The sequence below is a fragment of the Humulus lupulus genome, chromosome X (assembly GCF_963169125.1).
Source record: "Humulus lupulus chromosome X, drHumLupu1.1, whole genome shotgun sequence".
Lineage (NCBI taxonomy): Eukaryota > Viridiplantae > Streptophyta > Magnoliopsida > Rosales > Cannabaceae > Humulus > Humulus lupulus.
The window spans coordinates 159,761,808-159,789,764 of record NC_084802.1 but is presented as its reverse complement, the minus strand read 5'-3'; the positions used below and the strand labels follow the sequence as shown (position 1 = coordinate 159,789,764).

Sequence of the window (27,957 nt, the reverse complement as noted above, 5' to 3'; positions counted from 1 at the left end):
GGAGATAAACTCAATCAAAGAAATGTTGGCAAAGGAGTTCGAAGTCAAAGATCTCAGTGCTCTCAAATATTTTCTGGGTATCGAATTTGCTAGAAGTAAAAAAGGTATTTCCGTGTCCCAGAGAAAATACACTCTAGATCTTCTAAAGGAGACAGGAATGCTCGGAAGCAGACCCAGCAAAACACCAATTGAGCTCGGAGACAAAAGGAAAATGTTTGAAGGAAGTCCAGTTGACAAGGGGAAGTACCAACAGCTAGTAGGAAAACTCATCTACCTCTCACATACTAGACTCGACATTGCTTTTGCAGTGAGTCTAGTCAGTCAATACATGCATGATCCGTGTCAGGGACATCTCAATGCAGTGTATCGAATTCTGAGATATCTCAAGCAAACTCCAGGAAAGGGTCTTTTTTTCAGGAAGACAACTGAGAGAAAGGTTGAAGTGTTCACAGATGCAGACTGTGCTGGTTCAATTGATGATAGAAAGTCTACATCTGGATATTGCACAATGGTATGGGGGAATGTAACCACATGGCGAAGTAAAAAGCAAACTGTGGTTGCAAGAAGCAGTACAGAAGCAGCCATGGCTCATGGAGTGTGTGAAGCTATATGGATCAAACATCGACTACAAGAATTGAAGATTAAATATGAAGCCCCTATTCAGCTCTACTGTGACAACCAATCTACTATCAGCATTGCACATAACCCTATACATCATGACAGAACCAAACACGTGGAAGTTGATCGTCGCTTCATCAAAGAAAAAATTGACAGAGGAGTTATCAGCATTAGATATCTGCATACTAATCAACAGCTTGCTGATATTCTCACAAAGGGACTATCTGAACAAACATTTGATTTTCTTGTAAACAAGCTTGGACTCATCAATATCTATAGTCCAGCTTGAGGGGGAGTGTTGACAGAAAAAAATAGGGTATTAATGTTTGATCTTTGGGATTCCTAGGAATAGGAATCGGTTCCTATTTCTGTGTTTAATGTAATTATTTCTGTATTTCATATATATATCTATAGTCCTAGGTTGTACAAACAGATCAGAGAATAGAAATATAGCAAGAAAGGTTTTTTCCTCACCATTTCAACATTGGACTTACCGAGCTGAAAGATATTTTGGTCTCCAACATCTATCTATAGTTTAGTAGCTTAAAGTCGCCATACTGTGCTTGGAGGGCAATGCTTTACATTAGTTACGCTGGAAAATCGTCGTCATGAGATTCAAAGTTGGGAAGAACTGAAGTCCTTGCTACTCCGACGATTTTGACCCACACAGACTAATATGACCGCTTCTTCGGGTTGCAACAGTTGTCGACTGTCCAGGACTACCAACAACAATTCGTACCCCTCACGCTAAGCCAATGTTGGAGTCGTCTTTCTTGAAGGGGTTGAAGCTTGAAATTCAATGTCACTTCAAATACTTGAATCGCCAAGGCTGGAGAAGACAATGGAGTTGGCCTAAACCATTGAGGCCAACCAAGCTTTGTTATGGACCCATTGTAATGGGCATACTAAGAATTTTAACCCTAGCCCAACCCGTTCGAAAGGGGTGTTCACTCCACCTTGGCCCAAGGGCACTTTTATCCCGCCTTCCAAATCGACTTCCCCATCCTATAACACGGGTGGCTTTCACAAGCTCACTGAATCGGAGATTAAAGAGAAGAAGGTCAAGCTTCAAATGTGATGGGAAATGGTCGTGGGGGCATCAGTGTAAGCTTCTCGAGCTTCAAATGTGATGGGAAATTGTTGTGGGGGCATCAGTTTAAGTTTCTCGAGCTTCAAATCATTCTCGCTCATTGATGAAGTTATGGAACCTTAGTTGGAGGTAGCCATTAACGAGGCTAAAGCTCAACTGTTGGAGGTTTCCCTGAATTCTGTGGTTGGGTTGACCTCTCCTAAGATGATGAAGCACCTCTCCTAAGATGATGAAGCTCCACAGGAGTATTGATAGGCACTTAGTAGTGGTTCTTATTGACAATGGGGCGACTCATAATTTTAACATAATTTCTTGTCATTTTTTGGCTGAGTTGTTTCATCTTCAAGGGACCAAGTTATGCCATAGTATCGCTTGCCATCAGGAAATCGATGGTTAGACTGAAGTTGTTAATTATTGTCGAGAAACCCAAAGTATGGGCAAGGTGGCTTCCATGGGCTGAATATTGGTACAACACTAGCGACCACTCATTGGGTTGTACTCCTTTTAAGGTGTTGTATGACTGAGACCCACCCCCTTTGGTTTACTATTCAACTAGTGCGACGGCAGTAGTGGAAGTAGACCAGCAGCTGGAAGAACAAGATAGTTTTCTCGATGATTTGAAGATGCACTGGCTTCAAGCACAACAAAAAATGAAGCTGGCTATTGATGCTTCTTTTCAAGAATTGGAATTTCAAGTTGGAGATATAGTGTGTCAATATCAGGCCTTGTTGGCAGCTCAATATTATGGGGCTTCCAAGGTATTGAAGCGCATCGGAAGCGTTGTTTACCACTTGGACTTACCAGCGACAGCACCTGTGCATCGAGTTTTCCATGTTTCTCATTTGACGGCTGCCATGGGTTCCAGCTCGTTCCTCGCCCACCATTCCTCCACAATTGACAACAGACTTGGAATTACAAGTGCAGCCAACGGAGGTGTTGGATATGTGTCACAGCAAAAGCAGCACCACTCAAAACTTAGGAGTGTTGGTCAAATGGAATGTCCTGCCATCGTTTGAGGCGACTTGGGAGAAATTTGAAGCTATTCAAAGTCAATTTCTTGATTTTCACCTTGAGGACAAGGTGAAAGTAATGTTAGGCCCCTAGTGAGGTTCACATATGCTAGGCGTGGGAAAGGCACTCGAGGGCAGGGGTAATATTGGACAAGGATGGATTTTATAATGGATAGGGCATTTTAGTCTTTCTGAGTTAGTTAGGAAAAAGAGAATACAGTGTGGGAGTGTAGGTGTGTTCGGGCATTCATGAATTCAGACAATTGAGCCATTGCATCGTTGGAGAGACACAGGCTCTCGAATTCATGTATTTGCTTCTGGTTACCTTTGACTTAATTCAATAATATATCTCCTGTTTCCATTTCTATGGCTTGTTGTTCTCGGTGTTTTATGCGATATTGGATTTGATTTGCAGGTGGTGCACATCAACAACCATGTAAAGATTTGGTATCATTGTCATCAGAAAAATTGAATTGGCATATAGGTACAACTATTAGCAAAGATTTGGTATTATTGCCGCAAATTCAAAAAAAAAAAAATCAAGACATCCTAGTTTGGTCAAAATAGTTATTCAGTTTCTAACTGGATATTTAAAGAAAAAACTAATGCCAAATGATCTGGAAGCTGAAAATCATCTTACATAGAACGAACGGCTAAAACATCCACCGGTGGACCTCCTTCAATTGTATTCACGATCTCAGTAATAACAGGTTCAGGATCCCCCTTATACAATTGGAAAGCTTGCCTGAAACCAAAGAGGGGGAAGTAATGAATTATACATCCAGCATAAACTCTTATGAAGAAATGAGGAAAAGAGGGAGAGATTGAGATTGAGATTCTAGAATAGTCATCATTCCTCCTCTTTCTGAATGTTGTCAAATAAGCTTTAAACATTATATGCAAAAAAAAGGTGCATACTTGAACTTCACACGAGCTTGTGCATAGTGCTCCATACGAATCAAAGCAAGACCCCATGCATTCCATACAGGGAATATATCAATCTGGAAAGCACCAAGTATTAAAATCTAAGCATGAATCAAAACATTCAGCATTAACTACAATTACTTTGAAGTAGAATATGTACCTTGCACTTTTTGCAAGTATACACAGCCATACTGTACCGTTCATCCACAATCAACCTGTCACAGAGACGAGCAGACGACTCTTTATCAGCAATATCATCTAAAGACACAGCAATTCCAGAGCCTAGAAGGCTTTGAAGTAGCTCAGAACATCCTAGCCAAATGTCTGCCTGTGATAAAAGTTCTGATAGCTCATCTGTTGACTGACTGCCCATGGTAGAACTACCAGCATCTGAAGATGCATCATCAGTATCCCTGCTTCTTTCAGAATTACTTGACAAATCACTAACTCCCACTGTCTTTCTCAGCAAGGATTTAGCATATTGTAGACCCTGAAAATGTCATGAAAAGTATTTCAATTTGAACTACAAAAAGGAACTATACTAAAAACACTGGGGACATTTTTATGACAATGCAAAAAGAAAGTCCTGGCAATAAAAGAAAGATGTGATTCCTTTTCTTGGCTATGCCATGATTTCAATAAGCAACATACACCAACATACCACCCAGTGCTCCGGGAAAGGAATACCTGTACAAATATCTCAGTGGCATAGTAAGCGCGACCAATAACTTCCATTGATGCATTCTCGGGCAATTGTCGGGAGCTTAACACATTTTTCATCTGATTGACACACAAGTCCATTGCATTCTTGGCAGACACACTCTCATCAGAACACAAAGAAAGAAGGGCCTAGAAAAAGAAAAGAAAAAAGACAGAAGCCTTACTAGTTAGAGTATTGCATATACAAATACCAAAATCACAATATGCAAGAAAATCCTTCTCTCTTCTGATATATAAATGAAGTAGTATTGGATTTTCCAGCAGAATCCATTTTAAATTTAATTTTTATAAGATGGATCTTTTGTGTTAGCTTTTTTTTAAATAAGACACAACACTTGAATTAAAGAGAACATATTACAAGTATGAAAGAAGCCACATCAGAGACAAAAACATAGTTACAACAGTAAACTCCCACCACTCACAAAATCAGAAAACTATACACCCTTAAATTCCTTTACGTGTCTGAAAATCATTCACAGTACATTTAATTTTGTTAGCTGCATATATTAGTTGTTTATAAATATATGTTTATTTCTCATTGAAATACAAGTGAATATAATTCTCTTCACCTCTTGTTACATGGTATCAGAGCATTAGTCCGTAAAATTCAAATTTTGCTACAAAATTAGGATTTTTCTTTTGGGGTTTTCCATAAACACAAATTAGGGTTTAGTCTATTTTAGAGTTTATTTCGGAAACCCTAGTTTTGTTGGTCTATTATTCTCACCGCCCACACCAAAGGATTCCCTAGCCACCGATCGCCATTCCCCAGAAATCTGACCGCCAGAACCCCTACGTGTGGGCCCCATGCGCCGTCACAAGCCGCAGCACCACCTCCCACGCGTCGGCGCGTGAGAGCACGTGGCATTGTCTCCGGCAGCCCTTTTTGTTCTGTTTGGTCTCCACTGCGTTTCTGGTTAATTAGTGCTTCGTTTTTGCTCACCTAATTTCCGTAGTTGCAACTGTCAAGGTTTGTTCTAGGATCTTTGTTGTGATTCTACATTGGTTTTTCGTGTTTGTTGCTGTGTTTCTTTAAGGAGTTATGGTTGAGAATAAATCAGAGATGAAATCCGTGGCTTCATCTAATGTGGTTCCTGTGATGTCTAAGATCACGAACCATAAATTGACTGGTTCGAATTATTTGGAGTGGTGTAAGACTGTTTGGCTTTATATACGAAGTATTGACAAAGATGACCATTTGACTAATAACCCTCCTAAAGAAAAAGATGATTCAAGACAAACGTGGCTCAGGGAGGATGCTCGCTTATTCCTTCAAATACGGAATTCTATTGACAGTGAGGTAATTGGTTTAATTAATCATTGTGAGTTTGTTAAAGAGCTAATGGATTGTTTGGAATTTTTGTATTCTGGAAAAGGCAATCTCTCCCGTATGCATGAAGTTTGCAAAGCATTCTACCGTGTGGAGAAACAAGATCAGTCCCTTATAAACTACTTTATGTCATTTTAGAAGACGTATGAAGAGCTTAATATGTTACTACCATTTAGCCCTGATGTGAAGGTTCAACAACGCCAACAAGAGCAGATGGCTATTATGAGCTTTCTAGCAAGCCCTCACCTAAATTTGATTCTGCGAAAGCATAGATTCTTTTTGGTTCTGATGTTTCCTCTTTACAAGATGTCTTTAGTCATATTCTTCGCACGAAAATACTCCATCTGTTCTTCTTAATAGTGATTTGGTAAGTCGTAATAATTATGCACCTAGGAAATCTTCTATTCCAACTGGGCATAAAGGAGGCAGTTCGCAAGGAGTTGAAACTCGAACATCGGATTCTTGAGGCATTATTTACAACTACTGTAATAAGCCAGGCCACACCAAGTTTGAGTGTAGAAAGCTACAGTTTAAAAATCAGCAACTACACTCTGCTAATGTTGCAAATACTATCGATGTCACTGATAAATCGGTCCTTATTTTTGTTGATGAATTTGCCAAGTTCTCACGATATCAGGAATCACTCAAGTCGTCATCTCCTTCTATCACTGGTATTGTCATTTCAGGTAAATCTAATGCGTGTCTTCTCTCTTCATCCTCCAAATCCAAATGGGTCATTGATTCAAGTACCACAGATTACATGATAGGTAATCCCAGTCTCTTTTCCACTTTTCATTCTCACACTTCCACTTCTACTGTTACCTTAGCTGATGGATCATCATCTTGTATTCGTGGGTCTGGCACTATTTACTCCTATACCCCTGCTTACCTTGTCATCTATTTTACATTTACCTAATTTATCCTTCAATTTGCTTTATGTTAGTCAACTCACTCGTAATATTAATTGTTGCATCTCATTCTTTCCTTATCATTGTTTATTTCACGATCTTATGATGAAGAAGAATATTGGTAAAGGACATGAATCTGGAGGTCTTTATGTTCTTGACATACCACCACCAACTTCTATTGCTTGTTCAAGTGTCACTACCGCTTTTGAGGCTCATTGTCGATAGGGCCATCCATCTCTTCCTTTGCTCAAGAAACTTTATCCACAATATAGTAAGGTGTCTTCATTAGATTGAATTAGTTCATTCTGAGTCCTATTTTGTCTAAACCTAGATTCAAGTATTTTGTTACTAAGTTGTTTTTTATATTTTGTATTGAGATTCAGAATCAATTTAATGTTTCTATTCGTACTTTGCGAAGTAATAATGCCAAAGAATATACATCTGCTTTATTTCATTCTTATATGGTCTCTAATGGCATGCTTCATGAAACCTTGTGTTGATACTGCATCTCAAAATGGTGTAGCTGCATCTCAAAATGGTGTAGCAAAACGTAAAAACAAACAACTTGAAACACAAACCCTCTTATTTCAAAAACATGTTCCTAAACATTTTTGGGTCGATGTCGTTTCTACAGCATATTTTCTTATCAATCGCATGTCATCTTCTGTTCTTAATAGTGAGATCTCGTATAAAATTCTTTTTCTCGGCAAGTCATTATTTCTTGTTGACCCTAAGATATTTTGTAGTACTTATTTTGCTCGAGATGTTCGTCCAAATGTCACCATATTAGATCCTAAGTCATTGAAGTGTGTATTCCTTGTCTATTCTCGTCTTCAGAAAGGGTATAGGTGTTATTGTCCCAATCTTAACAAATATATTCTCCATTGATGTTACCTTCGTGGAAAACATATTGTATATTTCGTCTTCATTTATTTCTACTCGTCAGAAGGAGGATGATGATTTGTTGGTATATTCTATCACATCTTCTGCCCCTGACACACATCCTGAGGAGTCTCCTATTCCTCAACCTATCTCAGACATGACTCACGACGAGCCTCCTATTACTCAACCTATCTCAGCCACAGCTCCCGACATGCCTCCACCTCCTATTAAAATGTACTTCAGGCGTCCACCTCCTGTCTCATGTCCTGCACCTGCTTTTTCGTCATCAGAACCGGTCACAAGTGATGATCTTCCCATTGCGCTACGTAAAGGTAAACGTCAAGGCATTTATTTTATTTCTTCTTTTGTTTCTTATAATCATTTGTCATCTTCTTCTTGCTTTTTTATTGTTTCCATTGATTCTATCTCGATTCCTAAGACTGTTCGAGAAGTCACATCTCATCCTGGTTGGCATAATGCAATGATAGGAAAGATTAATGCTTTAGATGACAATGGTACTTGGGATTTGGTCGATTTACCTTCAGGAAAACGGGCCATAGAGTGCAAATGGATATTCACTATTAAGGCCAATCCAGATGGATCAATTAAAGGCCCGTCTTGTTGCTAAGGGTTATGCTCAAACCCATGGAGTGGACTATTGTGATACTTTTTTTCCTGTTGCTAAGTTGACATCTATTCAATTGTTTATTTCAATGGCAACTACCCATCATTGGCCTCTACATTAGCTGGATATCAAGAATGATTTTCTTCATGGAGATCTCCAGGAGGAGGTGTATATGGAGCAATCTCCTGGTTTTGTTGCTTAGGGGAGTCGGGGTAGGACTGTCATCTTCAAAAAAATTTATATGGTTTGAAGTAAAGTTCTCATGCTTGGTTTGGTAAATTTAGTCAGGCTATTGCGAAATTCGTCTTGCTGAAAAGTAAGTCCGACCATTTTATGTTTTATAAGCGATCAACTGTCGGTATCATTTTGTTGGTTGTGTATGTGGATGATATTGTTATTACTAGAAATGATACTAGAGGAATCTCATCTCTTAAATCATTCATTCATACTTAGTTTCACACGAAGGATTTGGGGGTGCTCAAGTATTTCTTGGAAGTTGAGGTCACTCGGAGTAAACAAAGTATATTACTATCTCAAAGAAAGTATGTCATTTTTAAAAAAAAAAAAGAGACAGAGATCAAAGATTGACCTCCTCTCAATAAAATTGAGAATCCTCACTTATGGCGGAGGATTACCGTAGTAACAAAAACAAAACCCAAAACATTCTCAATAAAACACTCAATGACTCACTTTTCAACAACAATTACAACCACAAACTACTCCACTCCCTACATAGATTCAAGAAAGACACACCCTCAAAACCTTTCGATCTATACACCCAAGTGGCAACTCAAAACTTGATCTTATCCCAAAAAGACTATCCACTGTACAAGAAATGTCTTCAAAAATCCTACTATTCCTCTCCAGCCAAATTGCCTAAAAAGTCGCCAAAACAGTACTTTGCCACAAACAAGCCAACCTCCATCCGCCCTCTAAATGGTACAGGAACGGTTGAGAACAAGAGGAAGGCATGCACCAAGAGACCCCGAACTTAGCCAGCACTTTAAACCACACCTCTCTAATAAAAAAACACTCCAGAAACAAATGGCGAGCTGACTCCACTTCATTCTTAAAGCAAACACACCAATTTGGCGACAAATAGTGAAAAGGTCTTCGCCTTTGCAAGTTAACGTGAACATTCACCTTATCCAAGAACAACAACCATCCAAACTATTTAACTTTGTAGGGAACAACACTCCTCCATAAATTCTTAGCCCAATCCAACTCAGGGCCTAAATGAGCATAGCTCAAGTAATGAAAAGCGGACTTACAATTAGAGACTCCGCTGGTGTCTAGAATCCAATGCCTCCTATCCTTCAAAATTGACGGGAAAGCCACAACCTAAAGCTTGTGCAACAGCAGAGCGAAACTAGACACCTCCCTATCAAACAAATTCCTCCTGAACTGCAAATTCCATCCTATGCCCCCCAAACTCCCATCACCTTCCAAGATTGCCAGATCTTTAATCACACAATTCTTGGCCATGGACACCAAAAATAAATCAGGGAATTGAGACATCAAGGAAACTTCTCCAAGCCAAACATCCTCCCAAAAACGAATCCTATCCCCCCCTTCCCACCTTGAAACAGGCCATCCTCCAATACTCATACAAAGCCGAGATATCTCTCCAAGGACCACGAACCGACATTCTTGCCCCTCCACCCGTATCCCAATGACCATCATCTACCTCATACCTACTATTCACCACCCTGAACCATAAAGCCTTATTTTCTAGAGGCAAACGCCATAACCACTTCATATGAAAAGCCTTGTTCCTCTTCTCAAGATTCCCAATACCCAAACCACCATGATTTCGAGATTTACAGACTTCTTGCCAAGAGACAAAGTGACCCCCCCCCCCCCCCCCCGACCAATCCGCTCTATCCCACAGAAAATTTCACAAAATATAAGTTTCATTGGCCCTCCCTTGAATAATTCCATCCTTGAAGAACCCATGAAAGACTGTCATCAGATCACTTCTCACAATGTCCCAATTTTCCTGATAAACTTCCATAGAGAAACCATCTGGCTCCAGTGCCTTGGACCCATCACAATCAAAAACTGCCCGTCTTAACTCTTCCTCAGAGAAAGACCGCTCAATCAAGGAAGCCAAGACAGACGGAATAGGTTCCCAAGAGATTCCATCAACCCCAATCCACTCTTGTAGACCGACTTGTACAGGGAAGAATAAAAGCCCACAATAGCCTTTTCAATATCAACGTCATTAACCAGCACAGTTCCATCATCTTATTCAACCCTTGAAATGAAGCTTTTAGCTTTCCGAGCACTAAGAATATTATGAAAAAATTTAGAATTAGCATCCCCTTCCCTAGCCCATTGACACTTTAACTTAAGCCAGACACTTCTCTCTTCCTCCAAGACAAGCTACTGCCATTCTTTCTTAACCTTGGATCGTTCCGAATTCCCCCTCTATTCTATCTCTTTTCTAGCGACTGTTTAAAACGCTGTTCTTAATCCAAAGACTTCTCGACTACACTCCTTTATTCTATCTCTGACCCAGTCTAATTTGCACATAAACTGATATCCAAGCCACCCTTGCCCGAACCCCACCACTTTTTGAAAAGGCTAGGAAAATCCTTTTGGTCCAACCAAGCATTATCAAATCTGAACGAGCTTGGCCCCCAAGAGGGAGGATTTGAATCCAACACAAACAAACTATGATCCGCCACAACACAAGTCAATACTTCCTGACGAACAAAAGAGAAAAAACCTGACCATGCCAGAGTATACAGGAATCTATCCAGCCTACAACAAATAGGCTTATGTCTGTAATTCGACCACGTGAAACGACCATTCTAAAGTTTTGGGTCAATTAATTTTAACTCTCTAATCAATGCATCAAACATCTTCATGCTCCTGGTATTAGACCCACTATTCATTTTCTCATCAACTTTTCTAACCACATTAAAGTTGCCCCCCACACACCACTTATCACCGCAAATAGCACTCAAACTAGATATTTCATCCCAAAAACTCTCTTTTTCTATACACCATCGGCCCATACACACCAGAAAACCACCAAGGATCCTTCCCCTCTGCCTTAATACAAACAAAAACAGAAAAATCTCCCACTAAAGAGTCAATAACAGAGACACTCCTTGTATCCCAAGCCACTAAAGTACCTCCCGATCGACTTGAAGCGTGCTGATAAATCCATGCTCTGAATCTGGATTGCCAAATGCTTCCCACGAATTTTTTATCTATTGATTCCTTTTTTACCTCTTGAAGAACGATAACATCTGGACTAACTTTACAAATAGTTTCTTTAATCGCCTTCTGTTTGTCTATGTTGCCACACCCCCTCACATTTCAAGTCAGAATCTTCACAAGTCACTACGGCACCCCACTTCTCTCTTCCTCTTCTCGTAATTAACATTGAAACTCAATTTTCTTAGTTCCCGATAGCTCCTTTGAGATAGATTGATGGAATCTCCTTTCTCCTTTTCCCCCAAATCGTTTGGATACACCGATATACCTAATGAGTCCATGGCCTTAAGAAGTCTGGAAGGCTCAATCAAATTATCCTCTGCCATGCTCACCCCGACATCATCATCCCCTGTCACCCCTTGCTTAGGAACCCCTTTCTTGACAATCAAGGACTCGACCAGGTCCAAACAATGTCTCACACTCTCACCCTTATTAACATCACTAACCTCTTGGTCTCCTTCAAAATTTTCTTCATTCCATAGACTACTCCCCAGAACCACACTATCCTCCTCCTCCCTCCTATCACCTTCAAAATTAGCCTCCTCAATTTCATCTTCCGAACTGCCCGACTCAAGATCATCGAGCACTGGAAAGACCAACTTCATTGATGTTCGCCCCCTCTCCCTGTTCTTCAACGAGAAATGTACTTACTACACAGTTTTGAGGAGGTTTCTGAGTACTTTCCAGCCTGCCTTCTCTGCGTTTGAGTTTGAGTCGCCATCATCTATATGCTCAACCAAAACACTATGTTTTCTGGAATTAGGCTTAGGAACCGTAACATCCCAAAAACTGATAACTCCTTTTAAAAAACTATCACGAGCCCTTGGTCTGTTCCTTCGTTTGGTTCCCAAATTAGAACCTGAAATGGGCCGACCCAAAGCTTGTTGGCCCAAGATCTTATTTACACACCTTGGATTGAAGAGAGCCTAAAAAGAGCTTACATCCACTTTTAATGAGCTAGGCCCACTCTCCAAAATCAAAGCCCAACCCAAACAATTAATTGAAAAAGAAATCTTAACTGTCCCAGCAATGCACGTATTAGACCAACAATAATTCCCCTTCCTAACAAGGCATGTGGAGAACATAAAGCTTTCCACCTTTCTAAAAGCAGAGGGCATGTAAGCCAATCTAAGATCTTTGACCGAAAGATGTTCTATTATAAATTCTTTTTAAAGATGGGAAAGAATTATGGGCATCAATCACCATTGAATTATCTGTTACTTCCGAAAAACCAGGAGCCGATAACTGCCCAGCAAAATTCTCCAGCTTGTCACCCGTGCCCGCCATACCGTGTCCCTTCAACTTATCGTGAACCTTTCGGATCTCTGTTCTTTCACCCCCAGGCGCCTCCTTCCCCTCCGATTGGGCCCCAGTCGTTACCTCAACCCCAAATGTCTCCTTCCTCACCGATTTCCTCATCCAAACTTGCCCTAAACGTTTGGCCTCCTTCCCATCTCTCTCCTGACACCTAATCAGACAGTTAAAATATCACCCTCATACGGGAGAGAAATTTTATTGGGAATAAACCCAAAAACATCCCCAGCAACTTTGAGTCGAGCACAATTCAAATTCTTTCCCCTTAATGTGTTTTTATTAATTTCTAATAAACCTCCACAGGAGGAGCCTATCACCTTAAACACATGGAGATTCCAAATGTTCAACGGGACTCCCTCAACACCTATCCATTCATTTCTGCACGAAAATTTCCTGTCAAGTGTTTGATTCCTCCAACTTCATTTAAGGGAAGTAACTGATATGATTGCCGAAATAGTAATCGCACCAAGAGAGACCAAATTCTCTTGCTCCCTCTCATTGGCACACCGAATGATTGCTCTATCATCTGAAAAACTGGAAAAGCTAAGATTTTTCCCCCACCATCGTTGCACTCCAACTTGAACCGCAGCCCATGGGAGTCGACAATCCTTTCTAAACATGAGAACAGAAAATGGCCACTCCATGGCTGATTTCTCCCCTTCTCCTCCACTTCCATCTCCTCTAATGCCGTCTTCACACATTTATCATCCATTTCCTTCCCTCCTAATATAGGCTCCTCCTTCAAGGATCCAGAATGTGAATTCCTTTTAACTATGGAAGCCCAAGAAGCCAATTTGTCCACCTTCCTATCTGTAGCCCTTTGTGGATAAGTACCTTTTTTCCTAACCAAATGATCCAAGCAAACCGCTAAATCTTTCCAATCCTTGGTGAGCCTTTCCTCAGGAACTATGATCGACTCAATAGCACTATGTTTAAAAACAGATAATTTCAAAAAGACTCCTCTAACATTCTGAAAGCATTCCAATAGCAGCCTCATGGAATTATTCCTAAAATTCCTCCTCCAATATGCCCTAAGATAGTCCTTAGCACCAATCATCCATTACACCTCTTCTAAGAGCCAAATGGCTGCATCTAGCGATATAGAAATCTCATAACCTGTTAATCTAGTCCTCTCACATATCCGAACTGATCCACCATCCCTAGAGATGGTCAACATGAAAATCTTATGTGTTGTTCTAAAACTCCAATACCTAAGACCAGAAGTCGACTTAGGTGCCCCAAATCCAAAATTTTGTCCAAATCCAGTGGGAAAGAGGACATTTTTCTTCCCATAACCAGAAGGGTTATGGTGCACTCTCGACATTGTTATCTGCCTAACAAAGAAAGTATGTCATTATTTGTTGACTGAGACAGAAAAATTGGGAACAAAGCCTTGTAGTACTCCAATGAATCCTAATGTGCACCTTGCAAGAAATGGGGAACTATTTGGAGATCCTGAAAGATATCGCAAGTTGGTTGGAAAGTTGAATTATCTTACTGTGACTCGTCCACCATTGCATTCTCAGTTAGTGTTGTCAGTCAGTTCATGTCATCTCCAACAATTCATCATTGGGCAGCGTTAGCAAATTTTGTGTTACTTGAAAAGAGCACACTCATATTGAGTGTTTCTCAGATTCAGATTGGGCAGGTTCCAAAGTGGTTAGAAGATCCACTTCAGGTTATTTTATTTTTGTTGGAGGGAATTTGGTCTCTTGGAAGAGTAAGAAGCAAAATGTTGTGTCACGATCAAGCGTAGAGTCAAAATATAGGGCTATGGCACAGTCTATTTGTGAGGTAATGTGGATCTATCAACTAATGACTGAAGTAGGACTTAAGACTTCAGTACTAGCAAATTGTGGTGTGATAACCACACTGCTCTTCATATTGCATCTAATCCTATGTTCCATAAGCAGACTAAAGACATCGAAATTGATTGTCATTTTGTTTGTAAAAAATCTCAACAAGGCTTGATCTACACAGGATATGTGAAGACTGGCGAACAACTAGGGGACATCTTTACAAAAGCATTAAATGAGGTGCGGGTTGATTATTTTTGTAACAAGCTGGGCATGATTAACATATATGCTCAAGCTTGAGGGAGAGTGTTAGCTGTATATTTCAGTTGTTTATATTAACTATAAATTAGGAGTAATTAGTTTCCTATTCTCTCATAGTTTCCTAGAATATCTTCCCTAGTTTGTATATAAACATATGTTTATTTCTCATTGAAATACAAGTGAATACAATTCTCTTCACCTCTTGTTACAAATTGATAGCTAATAGAATATGGACAAAAGCAACATCATGTACACACTAACTAGTAATATAGCACGAGCATCATCCTGGAATTTGTGGGTTAAAATGTTTAACGAGTTTGGGGTCTCTTGGTGTATGCCTTCCTCTTGTTCTCAATTGTTCCAGTGCCATTTAGAGGGATGAAAGAGGATGGCTCGCTTATGGAAGAGTACTGTGTTGGCAACTTTTTGGGCAATTTGGCTGGAGAGAAATGGCAGGATTTTTTAAGATTCCTCTTGTTCTGTGGAGGTTCTCTAGGACAAAATCAAGTTCTAGGTTGCTACTTGGGTGTATAGATCGAAAGGTTTTGAGGGGGTTTCTTTTATGGATCTTTGTAGGGAGTGGGTTAGTTTTTGGCTGTAACAATTTTTGGGAAGTGGGTTAGTCTTTTGGGCATTGTTTTTCAATTTGTTTGCCACAGTATTCCTCCACCATAAGTGAGGGCTCTCAATGTTATTGAGAGGTCTTCTTTGACCTCCGTCTCTTTTTCAAAAAAAAAAATATAGCAAGAGCATCATGCAAGAAAACATTATATGTTATTTAGTGTTGCATTAAAAGTACAAAATGAATGCAGAAATACCAAAACTGAAAAACTAGGTATGGTATGTCCTAGATGATATTAATAGCTAACATCCAAATTATGAGCTAAAAACACTAGCCAGGTTATCATTGTACCTTGAAGAGAGTAATGTCAGGGGCACTTTCATATCGGTGAGATAGACGAACTGCATCATCCTTGATGGTATCACCAGTTAGCATCCATTCCTCAGCAATCAACACAGAAGGAAGCCGCTCCTGTCCATCAACAGAATAAGTTGAAACATGATCCTCTTGAATGCCAGCCATTGCTTCCCAAGCAACTCTTTCAGATGGGGACAATCCAGAACTTTTTCTTTTCCGATAGACATCTTTTGGGGTAGGCTTGTCTCCTGTATTCCGTGGACCCCAAGAGAATGCTCTACGAGCCTCCTTTTGCAAGTTACTTAAGCTATTAGAGAAGGATGATCTCACAGGAGTGCCTATTCTAGTTTTCTGCTTTGGTCTCATTCCTGAAATAGAAACTCGAGGTTCTCTTGCAGGGGAGCTAAAATTGAATACAATTGCTTTAGCTGCATATGAAATAATTACACTATTGTCTCGCAATGATGGAAATTCTTTAAGAATCTGCAAAATTCAGAATGTAAAACAATTACCTACACATATAACCCTCTCATGTCAAACCAATTAACTAAATGAGCATTGATGATGAAATGTAGGGAAGAATATTTACTATCAAATGACACAAAATTCATCTAAGTTATCTAACCAGCGCAGCCGATCGCAGTTGCTTCCTCATAAGCAAAACCTCCAATAGCAAATGAGGGTGTTCATGCAAGGAAGAACATCTCTGCTGCCAAGGCAATGGCAACGCAGCCAAAACACGAAGACCCAATGCCCATGAGTTCAACCGGGAAACCTCAGTATTAGAGAGATTTCCTTCTCTTCGCTTCAGAAAGAAGTGAACCTTCAAAAAATAAAAGAGGAATGTTTAAGAAACATGACAAATCAAACTTAGAAAGAAGGTTAATTATTCAGGAAAAAAATTACTAATTCATAGTTACTTACAAGAAGTTGCTTTGACCGCAAATTAGGTAACAGCTGCATTGCACCCATGGCAACCGGCAAGGCATCATCTGAGTCACGTAATGAAGAAAGAAAGCGAGAAGCTTCTGCTGGACCTCCACCATTAAGAGGATCTGCAGTGAGAAGTTTAACAAGCTGCCGCCCCTGTAATTCTCTCCGTAAATCTATTGATAATCCTGCACTTTCAGCCACATCTAAGGCAGCTGAAACAGCTCCTTTCTCTGCTAATCTAAGTGCCAAGCCCTCAGGGTCTTCCTTACACTCAGCTTCCACCTGAAATACCAAGTAGTAAGATATCAACTCTGTAAGATTAGAACAAACTGTGAAAAGATGAGATCCAGTAAAAAAGAGAATGACATAATTACCAAAAAAAAATCTCTTTTCTTGGCAGAAAGAAACAAAAAAAAAATTCACTTTATTTAAATGAACAAAGAGGAAAGAATTGCAACCTCTTGCCAGCTACTATAGTGATTGTCTGCACTTAATATGTGACTGTATCTCTGCAAAGCTTGTTTCATGTGCATGACCTAACCATCAAAAAAGATTATGGACAAACAACATTTTAAATGTTATACAACTGAATAAACATGTTTAGAAACTAGTGTTGCCAGAAAATAATAAAGCAAACTAAAGACCAGCAAGCATTCTGTAATATAAAACAGAACCTCATTGGTAATTGGATCGCTTTTAGGCAGGTGGCAGCTGCACATGGTAAGAACATCCAAGGCAGCATCAAGTTCCCATCTATTCATATACCTGGAATAAAGATGTGAGAGATCTAATATTAATATCTAGAGGTACAAGCCCAGTTTTAACAAAGTTTATGAATTGACATTAGGGCATGCATATCATTATAGTTTATGATACCATAAACAGCACATATTGGAAGATGCATATTGAACCTATATAATGTGAGAAGAATTCAACTAAGATAAAAGTACATAATTCTAACTTCATAAAAAAACAGGGTTTTTCCACAACTGTTAAGAAAATGAGTCAAAGAATGTTGTGTCTTCCAGAATTATCACTTAAATCAAACAACAGTAGCACTCACTACAAGCAAGGAAACCTGAAATAATTTACTTACTTGAGGGCAAGTCTAGCAGCCAGCTGCTTGTCCTTCAACCGCAGGCAATACTGCCAACTATTGCTCCAAATGCCATGGCCTCCATAACTTTGGGATTGTCCAGATATTGACTGGTTCTTTTCCCCACGTTCAATAAGTAGCTGCAGCAATTGATCTGAGGCTCCCTTACGTAGAAAGCGATCAGAAAGTGCAAGAGCATCCATTAGTTTTCCTTCATCAATCAATCTGAAAGGAAGACCAATTGATGACACCAATCAGCATTTGAATTACCATCATCATTGCAATGCCAAATATGTATGTCTTCAATCATCACACTTGGAAACTTTAGTAAGCACTTCAGAAAGAAGACGTCTTTAGCAACATACTCATGCCTAAAAACTACATGCGGATAAAAATGGTTTTTCTTTCATATTATGTAAGTTTCAGATGTCAGACTAATGAAAAATGAAATCCTAAAATTGTCCTTTTATCAAATTGCTAGTGCACATACCAACAACCCTTTAAGATATAAAGGAGTGAAAGGATGGAAGTGAAATGTTGTACTAGGATGGTTTTATAACTTACTACTACCATTACCATTTTTTACCAGAAACTGAATTGCAATTAGCAATAATCTTTCAGATTGCTAATAATAAAATCTACTATCATTTTCAATAAGTAGTACTAGACTAGGATGGTTAATTAGACTCTAATTCAGATTGACAATAACCATTGTACTGGAAGATATCCAAATATCTATTTTACAGCAAAAATTTTTTGACAGCAATTTAATAACAAGCAAGAAAGCCAAACAAGCTAACCATCCTTATAAATTTTAAGGGCAAAGATAGAATAAATTGTGATACCGTTCTATTGCTTTCTGATAGGGTTCTTCATTCTCCCAATTAAAAGAAAGGAAAACTGAGTTATCATGTTCGGCAACATCAGCTTTCATGGCATCTTGCCAAGATGTATCAGGAGCTGCACCACTTTGGCTGCTGACCGCTGATAAATTTGTGGACATATTAGTGCCACCAACATTTTCATCTACCTCAGACTCTGTATCACTATCATGCTCGTGAAGTCTCTTTATAGCTGCTCTTACTTCATCTTTAACTCTGCTGCCATCAGCAGTTTGCTTGGTTGTTACTGCAAACTCTGAAACTCGATGAAGATTAGTTTGCATTTGTATCCATCGGTTTAAAGTTGGGAACCTGTGCAGCAAATAAATATTTAAATGGGCAATCACACAGTAGATTATTTAAAAAGAAGAATAACTACAAGGGCTTTTAAACTAACCTCTCTGATTGATCAAGAGCAAACTCGTAAAACAAACGATTTGTATCAGGTGCCTCAAGCAATTCACCATGCAAAGAGCTTGACGTAGAAGAGGCACTCCCACTGTATAAAATGCTACTCCCAAAAACACCTGCTAATACTGCCCTAACTGGCGATATTTTAACCAAGTGTTTTACGATATCCAGCTGTAAAGGGTAGAGAGGGATGCCAGGCATTATTGATGACCAGTCATTACAATTAGGCGGTGCACCTTTTGAAGAAGGTGATGGTAGTTTATTCTCTGATCCATTCTTAATGCAAGGGGGTACAACTGGAATGCAAGCCCATCCTTGACCAGAGCGTGGAGGATACACTGACGGCACACACGCTGAAATAACTTCATGAACAAAGTCTGCACACATAATCTCAGCCACCTTGCTAGCAGCATCAGTACTACCACGGTCAAAGACAAGGCGAGTTAAAAGCTGCAAACATGAAAATATCTAATCAATACATCTATCATCCACTTGAAAAAAAAAAGCAAACCATCAAAAGCTCACTTGGTCCCACTCAAACATGAGTCAAACAGAAATCTAAATGGAACAATAACTAACAAGCAGTGCTCCGTCCAGAAATTGGATCAACCTTCAAGATATAATTAAAAAAATGCACTAAACATCGCTCCGAAAAAAAAATCAGATATGTTTTCAACTTGATTTTGAAATATGTTCTTTTAAATACAGTTAATACATATCAACAGAGGCATTATGCATTGAATATTTGCAAAGACCACCTCACCAATGATCCTATCAGATGATAACTGGGTATGCAAATCAAAATACTGTGAAGGTGATGATTCCAAATGTATGATATATATCACCGAGACAAAAATTTCACTAATAATAATAATGTACACGTGAGCTTGTTCAAAGTAGCACATGTAAGTGCTAAAATGATCCATTATTTAATCCAAGTGAAAGCTCCTAGTATGCATTCCACTAGTCAATATGCAAAATACACCAACACATTTCCACGATAAGTTTTATTTACATACATACATACATACATATATATATATATATTATATGCATATGAATCAGACATATATTGAGTAAAAAATGAATTATAAAACAAGACGATAACATATCCTCGTATAAACAGCAAATAAACAAAAAAAACTAATGTGCTTAAATAAAAAGATCATATCTATACAATGGCCGCAACCGATTTGATTATTCAAGAACTTAATATTGCCAGAAACTAAATAAATCTTTCCCATTCATACCTTATATAAATAAATGCAAAAATATTATAGAAAAATAAACATGTACAAAAATGATTTCATTCTTCAAATAACCAAAATTAACCCCAAAATAAACTTGAATGAGAACATCAGCAAACAAACAAGAAAAGTTTCATAACCAATTAACCATAAATTTGAGAGCAAATAACTCAATTGTGAAGATATAGTCTTACATCCTTGGGCCACTCATACACAAGTGAGAAAAAGTTGAAGTCGTGAGTTGTATCAGTCCCATCTACTATGTCACCAATCGCAGCAATATGGAGAATGAACTGTGAAAGATAGGTTGTAGGCTTGTTACTTATGGGACCAAATAATCTCTTCCCAGTCTCCTTTACATCATAATCCACAGGCTGCTCATTAAAATCTCCAGTGGCTGAAGGTAAAGCTTTCTTTTTTATAACTCTTAGCCCTAGACCAAGAACCCCTTCCTTGTCAAAATCAGAAAAAGCCTTCTGATCAGCAGATTGGCCTTCACCTTTAAGAAAATTTGGTTCTGTTTCTTCATCTGCTATAGCTCTAGCTAGATTATGGAGCTTACCTAAAGTCATGAAGAGAAATAAAACTTGTTACTACCACGCAGCCTATGCTGTGTGTGTGTGTGTGTGAGAGAGAGAGAGGGGCAAAAATAAACTACCACTCAAAAACTGTCGTTTTCCCTGGTGAGCATCTTCAATCATCTGATGTAGCATAGCAAGAGCACGTTCCCTTTGTCCCTGTCGGAGAGATTCTTTTTGCGAAGAAATGATTAGCTCTCCAGACAAAATAGCCTGAACAGCTGGAGGGTTGTCCTAGAAGAGCATTTCGGGGAGCACAATCAGTAACCAAGTAATATTTCTTGCGGAACGTAACATGCATCAAGAACTCTAAGAATTGAAACTATAAAGATCGAGATAGAAGTTCAAATATTATCTGCCGCTAAAACAGTAAAGGTAGAACAGTAAGAAAGTGACAGAACAAATGTTTAATAGTAAATAATCAATAAAAGAGAACCAAAAGAAAAAGCAATTAATGATGCCTTTTCAGTCATAGAACATTTGAATGTCAACAAGCCATTTTGATAAATGGAAAGAGAAACATGTTCAATTCAAGGTTGGGATGGTTACAAACTTTTATTCAAATTAAAAGGGATCCAAGAAATGGTGAATAGATGAAATATGGCTGTGTTTGACTATTTAAGATTGGAAGACAAGCTATTTTAAAACAACAGGGGAGCTGGCTAGTATGAAAGTGTCAAGGAGGTGAAATGATCAACTTAAAATTAATAAGAGGGAGGATAAAAAAGAGTTGCAGAAAACTATACATATTTGAGGAAAGAGCTCTATGAAATCTACATTCACTACTCCAAAACAAATATATTCATCAAAATGAGAATTACAACCAAAAGAGAGAAGAATAACAACTCTCACAAAGTAACCCTGGAAACCAAAAGATTTGTGACTGCAATGCAGCTTCACGTTTTCCTTTGGATATCTTCAATTCAAATATTATCCTCTCTTTTCATGAATTACAAGAAATGGCAGACATTTGCTTGATCCTCTTTGGCTTTACTATTTTGGTTGTAGGCTCTCCCAGCCTTGGAGTTCAAACCGACCTTGTCCTCAATTATTTTTTAATATTTTTTATTCTTCACAGTTTCTCATTTCTTAAAAAAAGTAGTGATTAAACATATCAAAGTCAGGCCAGCTCTCATTGACCTGTAAGAGTTTTTAATTCAACTACAGGAAATAAAGATTTTAATACCTTATCTAAGAGCTCGTTTAGACGCTTAAGGACCCTTCGTGAAACCGTTATAACACCTACTTCAAGAATTTGATCCCAGTATGTGGAGCCTTTTTTGGGAGAGACACCCGGATAAATCTCAGATAACATAACTTGAGCCTACATGATTACAAAATAAAAAGACTTGAGTCTGCATAGTGCAAATAATAAACAATCAATAACACACTTAAAAAGCAAACCACCAGAAACCATATCTCTTAAAAGGAAAAGTTGCAGAACCTTAGAAACTAAAAATGCAATGACACAAAAGTCAAAGCTGTTCTTCAAGTCCTGATACAGTTAATGTAATCCAAGGAACAATTTTATTTTAACTCAAAAATAATCAAAAATAACTTCAGTGAACAGCAACAAAAAAGAAAGGCCACTTTTTTCACTATAATCTATTTTTGGACATATGCGAAACCTACTTATGGAATTACTATATAAAAGGGCATGGAAGAAGCCTTGCAGTGAAGATAGTTGTAATAGAATATTAGTTAAGCTTTAACATTAATCAATGAATACTAGGAGGAAATTATTAATCAGTTTTCTGTTAAGGTGTGTGGGTATGTACACACCCGCTTTGTTTTGCGAAAACTACGAGGAAAAAATTAATTGTATTATTTCTGTCAATCCTTTAATACAGAATAATTGCAATAAATGAAATTACTATAAAATAGGAAACAGAACAATAACGGGAAACTAAATAATAAACCAAATCAATAGGATTTGATTTCATAGGTTTCAACACTCCCCTCAAGCTGTACTGTAAATATTGAGATATTGATGAGTTTGATAGGAATTTCCTGTCAAAAATGGAATGAAACAGTAGAGAAAAATGGAATGGTAGAAGAAATACTGAATTGTATTAATTACCAAGATTTCGAGAGCTTGGTTCTCTCCAAACAGGTATTAAAACCTTTACAATATACTCGACAACCCCCACTCTCTACAGCTCAGCCTTTTTATTCTAATAGACTAGGAAATACAGTGCACTCACCCACACTCTAATACAACTCAAATAACTAACTAGTTGTTGGTCCATGTGTACATACTCAATTTTTATAACCACTCCATCAATTTTCTCCTTAATAAAGTGACGATCCACTTCCACGTGCTTTATCTGTCATGATGGACTGGGTTGTGAGCAATACTAATAGCAGTCTGGTTGTCACAATAGAGTTGAGCTGGGGCTTCATACTCAATCTTCAATTCTCCCAGTAATCTTTTTATCCATATTGCTTCGCACACTCCATGGGTCATGGCTCTATATTCAGCTTCCACACTGCTCCTTGCAAGTTGCAACAACAGTTTGTTTCTTACTTCGCCATGTCACCAAGCTGCCCCCACTAAAGTACAATAGCCATATATAAATTTTCTATTATTAATTGATCCAACCCAGTCTACATCTGCGAATGCTTCGACTTTTCATTTGAGAGTTTTCTTGAAAAATAACCCCTTGCCTGGTATTCCCTTTAAATACCTCAAAACTTGATACCAAGCATTAAGATGACCTTGGCGTGGGTTAAACATATACTGACTCATAGTATGTGAAAGATACATAAGCTTTCCAATTAATTGTTGGTAATCAAGAATTGATGACATTGACCTGCCTATTACTCTTCGAAAGGGTGTTAGAACTTGTACTAATCACCCAACAAAGAAATATGTTGCTTATGGAAAACTAACACCTATGTACCGAGCCTTTGTCTCTTCCATTTCATGACACTAAAGAAGCTTTCTCTGAGGTCAAACGTAAAGAAGCACGTCGTTGCGTCATGCTCACCACTCCAGAATTGTCCACCATTGAAAGCTCTGCCCTTGTCTCAAAGTCTGGCCCACCGCCATTTGGCAGATCCAATCCTGACCCTTGACCTAATTGTAAGGGGGAACGACCTTGGTGTGATCACTGTCAACGTCATGGCCACACTCGCTCCACTTGTTGGGAAATTCATGGAAAACCACCAAACTGGAATTCTCGTTGCCAGAATGACAAAAAGGCCTATTAGACTCAGACTGCAGATGGTACCCCTCTGAGCACTCATGCTGCCTCTTCATTCAGTCAAGAACTTGAACATTAATACACACTCCTCCGTCAATCCTCCATGAAACCCAAGTCTGGTCCCGAATCTCATGGTGCATCTGTTGCACATTCTGGTAATTTTCTTCCGCTTTCCAAACACCAAGGATCATCGATTCTAGCACCACTGGCCCATGGAGTGTGAGAAACAATATGAATCAAATGCCTATTAGAAAAATTTAAGATTAAATATGACGCTCCCATTCAGTTCTACTGTGATAATCAATCCACCATCAATATTGCTCATAACCCTATACATTATGACAAAACTAAACACGTCGAAGTAGATTGTCACTTTATTAAAAAAAAAAGATTGATGGAGGCACTGTCAGCATCAAATATGTACAGACGGATCAACAATTGGCTGATATCCTCACAAAGGGGTTATCTGAACCTGTCTTTGATTTTCTAGTAAACAAGCTTGGACTCATCAATAGTTACAGTCCAGCTTGAGGGGGAGTGTTGACAGATAAGAGATTCAAAGAAAATCAAATTTCATGATTTGGTTGTAGCTGTAAATTAGTAGTTTTCCTTACTTAGATGATTTGTAGCTATCTTTGTGATTTGTTGATTATTTTGTAATTAAAAGGAATAGGTGTGAAAATTGTATAAATAGGGTTGTGTTCACTGATTGTAGGTACAGAAAAAAGAAGAAATAAAATTTCTCTTGCAAATTTCTATACTCTTGTTGTTGGTTCGGAGGATGTGTATCTGTTTCATTTGACTCAGAGGATGGAGCAAGATCTTGTGAAGGTATACCCAAATGAGACGTGTATGTGTCAGATCTTTTGAATCATAGTATGAAAATTTTAAAACACGTGTCAGATTTGCGTTTGAGCAGGTATACCCAAGTGAGACGTGTGTGATCATCAATAAATGAGATGAACCAACGATGACTGTGGGAAGTAGTGACTTTGGAAGGTCACCATAGGTCACTGTGGATTAAAGAGAAAAGGCTGGTTGGTGTATAATTTTTTTGAGGAAAATTAGCCCGAGTATGCTTAGCCAATTGACATATATCACATTACAGAGATGTATAATTATTATTGGAAAATAATTATGGAATCAGATGTTTTAAATATGAAAAATTTGAATGTCCAAGTCGATAATGTCATAACATAATTTTGCTAGAGTTTGAAACAGAAACGGAGTTTAGGTTGTTGTATTATTGATCGACAATTTTCAAAGAAATAAAGCCCACCATGAATCCTAGCACTGTCAATTCAATTGTCCCCCACCCCCGAAAATAGTTCCTGAAATTGATAAGAATTGAAAAGAAATTTAGCAAGGCAACGATTATCAATAGTCAACTTAATGACAGAAATTAAATTGCATATTAAAGAAGGAACATGAAGGACTGCTTTGAGAATTAAATCAGATTTAATGGAACCAATTCCTACAACAGGAGAGGGCATCCCATCTGCTATTCTGCACTAGAATGATTGTCATGTGATCTAAAGCGCCGCAATCAATAATCCATGGTGTTTGAGAGTCGGTGAGAGCAAATGAGATTACCAAAGTGTGCAACAGAGCAAGATGCACTATGAGACCCCAAACTAGAAGAAGAGGACTGATTCAGGAAAGTATACAAACTCTGTTGAGGATTGATGCAATTCACAGATTGTGCCCATTGAAAGTAATGTTTACCTTCAAGTTGAGAACCAACCGAGTCACTGGACTTCATTGACGGAGTGGAGTCTAAATTCTGGACTGACCCGATGGTCTGAGAAAACACTTTCGAGCTGATTGACATAGTCTGAGAAAAAACTGAGGACTACTGAGATGTGAGATGCGACTGGAACTTGAGGACAACAAGAACCTGAGGTGATGAGAAGAACCACAGATGAATCATGAAGCACCGAGGAAGAAGACGCCTGAAAAGGTCGTCAAAGGCTGTCACGCGCATCATGCGTCGGGGATGACAACACCAAGTGGGGCTCACACGCGGCTCTACGGGGCATCAAACTTCTGCGAAATGCAGAGGCAGTTGGACTTCCTTCCTGGACCAGCTGTGTGAATAGAAGACACTCCAAAATGGTTTTCTAGGATTGAAGTACCAAACCCTAATTTTTAAGAAAGTGCTAAGTTAAAAAAAATTGAACCTGCCCAATAATAAACAGGAAATTGAACCTGTCCTAATTTTTAGGATTGAAGTACCATTACCCTAATTAATGGTTTTCCTCATATGTAAAAACTATGAGGAAATAATTATTTGTATTATGTCTGTGTAATTTACAACCTAGAGTTGAGCATATATAAGGTTTTTAACATACCAATCCCCATTAATACAGAATAATTACAATATATGAAATTACTATAAAATAGGAAACAGAACAATAACGGGAAACTAAATAATAAAGAAACCAAATAAACAGGATTTGATTTCATAGCTGTCAACATACATCAAAATCCACAAGCTGCAATGTATATATAGAAAATAAGAATTTCCACTCTCACAAGAAAAAAAAAGATTCTGAGAGATGTTCTCCTATATAAAATTAAAGCCATTTTATATCCAAAGAGAAAGAAACCAACACAAAATGAAACAAGTTGTTTTGTTTTTTTATAATTTTAAACAAGTATGATTATTATGACCACATATGAAATATATAGGACTTACCTGATTCAGAAGCTGCTGAGAGATCTTTGCTGACCGTGCAGAAGTAGCAGCAATATCGATACAAAGAAGAATCTGGCAGAAAAAACATACAAGTTTACTATAAGTAGAAACTAGAACTATGTCAAAACACTCTGCAACTTGCAGAGGAAATAGAGAATATAAATGCAGAACTTACAGCAGCCAAAGGACCTAATTGGGTCCGTAAAGATGAAAAATCTAGATCTTGCACCATAGAAGTCCCATCAGCAGCACGAGACACCACTTCTTCTACCTGGGAAAGACGAAAAAAAATTAAAAACATCAACGAAAACTAAATTAAAAGGCAGGAAAGTATTAGCCCACAAACATAAAGAAGTAACCACAATATTTGATGTAAGAAAACATTACTCACCTTGAAAACATCACAATTCATAATATAGAAAATGCGGTGTTCAATATTCATCAAAAAGAGATAAAATGTCAAGTTCAATAATATTATCCCACTTCCTAATAATAGCCTAAGCTTGCAAAAGAATTGAGTATATGAAAAAAAATATATATTTATATATATTGTAGAAAATATTGTTTTATTTTATTAGCTAATATTCTTTATTAATTCGGTGTCCACATATAATGGGAAACCAATATGGATATTTCCTGTTTTTAGGCTGATTTAGTTGTAATTAGCTGATTTAATTTAATTGTAATTAGTAATTACTCCGGAATATTAGGTATTCAATACCAAATATTTCTATAGGTTGTATTGTGCCTATTTAAATGGCATAGCTCCCAAAGTATCTAAAATATTAGAGGCTATTTTCCACATGGTATCAGAGCTGATACCCTCCCTAGGAATCGTAATATTTTTTTTCTCTGCCCTTTGAAATCGCAAACTTTTTTCTGCCCTCACAAATCGCAATTTTTTTTCCCTATCGCAACCATAGCCTCATGGCCACCGTCACTGATCCCGCCAACCAAACTCCTCCAATGGCTTTCATCACTGATGATCACTCAGCCAACTCCACCATCAACAAAACTCTTAAGAGTTCTTCTGATGCCTCTCCTACTCCTTTTGATCACCAAAATTCTCTCCAAATTATTATCCACATACTGAATGGTCAAAACTTCTTGCAAGTGGACGTGGCCGCTTGGGGTACTTGAATGGTTCTATTGTTGCTCCCGACCTTGCTGATTCATCTTATTCCAAATGGGAGTCAGAAAATTCTCTCATTATGGCGTGGCTGATCAATTCCATGGAAGTAAATATTGGTAAGACTTATTTATTTCTCTTTACTGCTCAAGA

General features: G+C 38.3%; 1 protein-coding gene across 3 annotated transcripts in view; it reads right to left on the bottom strand.

The window, feature by feature from the left end:
• LOC133803572 (uncharacterized) overlaps positions 1 to 27,957 on the bottom strand; it is a 94,123-nt gene that overhangs the window by 54,871 nt on the left and 11,295 nt on the right. For all 3 annotated transcript variants that reach the window (XR_009878060.1, XM_062241666.1, XM_062241665.1), the window contains exons 10-26: positions 26,851 to 26,946; positions 26,676 to 26,747; positions 21,958 to 22,095; positions 20,852 to 21,005; positions 20,388 to 20,755; positions 18,933 to 19,396; positions 18,500 to 18,847; positions 17,655 to 17,879; positions 17,233 to 17,323; positions 17,017 to 17,094; positions 16,550 to 16,840; positions 16,251 to 16,448; positions 15,620 to 16,108; positions 4,330 to 4,491; positions 3,803 to 4,132; positions 3,637 to 3,719; positions 3,359 to 3,463 (exon numbers count right to left, since the gene is read on the bottom strand). Coding sequence is in view for 2 of the 3 variants with exons in the window: in XM_062241666.1 (XP_062097650.1) it covers positions 3,359 to 3,463; positions 3,637 to 3,719; positions 3,803 to 4,132; positions 4,330 to 4,491; positions 15,620 to 16,108; positions 16,251 to 16,448; positions 16,550 to 16,840; positions 17,017 to 17,094; positions 17,233 to 17,323; positions 17,655 to 17,879; positions 18,500 to 18,847; positions 18,933 to 19,396; positions 20,388 to 20,755; positions 20,852 to 21,005; positions 21,958 to 22,095; positions 26,676 to 26,747; positions 26,851 to 26,946 (3,692 nt within the window). In the remaining variant the exon portion in view is untranslated. The remainder of the gene's footprint in view (positions 1 to 3,358; positions 3,464 to 3,636; positions 3,720 to 3,802; positions 4,133 to 4,329; positions 4,492 to 15,619; positions 16,109 to 16,250; positions 16,449 to 16,549; positions 16,841 to 17,016; positions 17,095 to 17,232; positions 17,324 to 17,654; positions 17,880 to 18,499; positions 18,848 to 18,932; positions 19,397 to 20,387; positions 20,756 to 20,851; positions 21,006 to 21,957; positions 22,096 to 26,675; positions 26,748 to 26,850; positions 26,947 to 27,957) is intronic.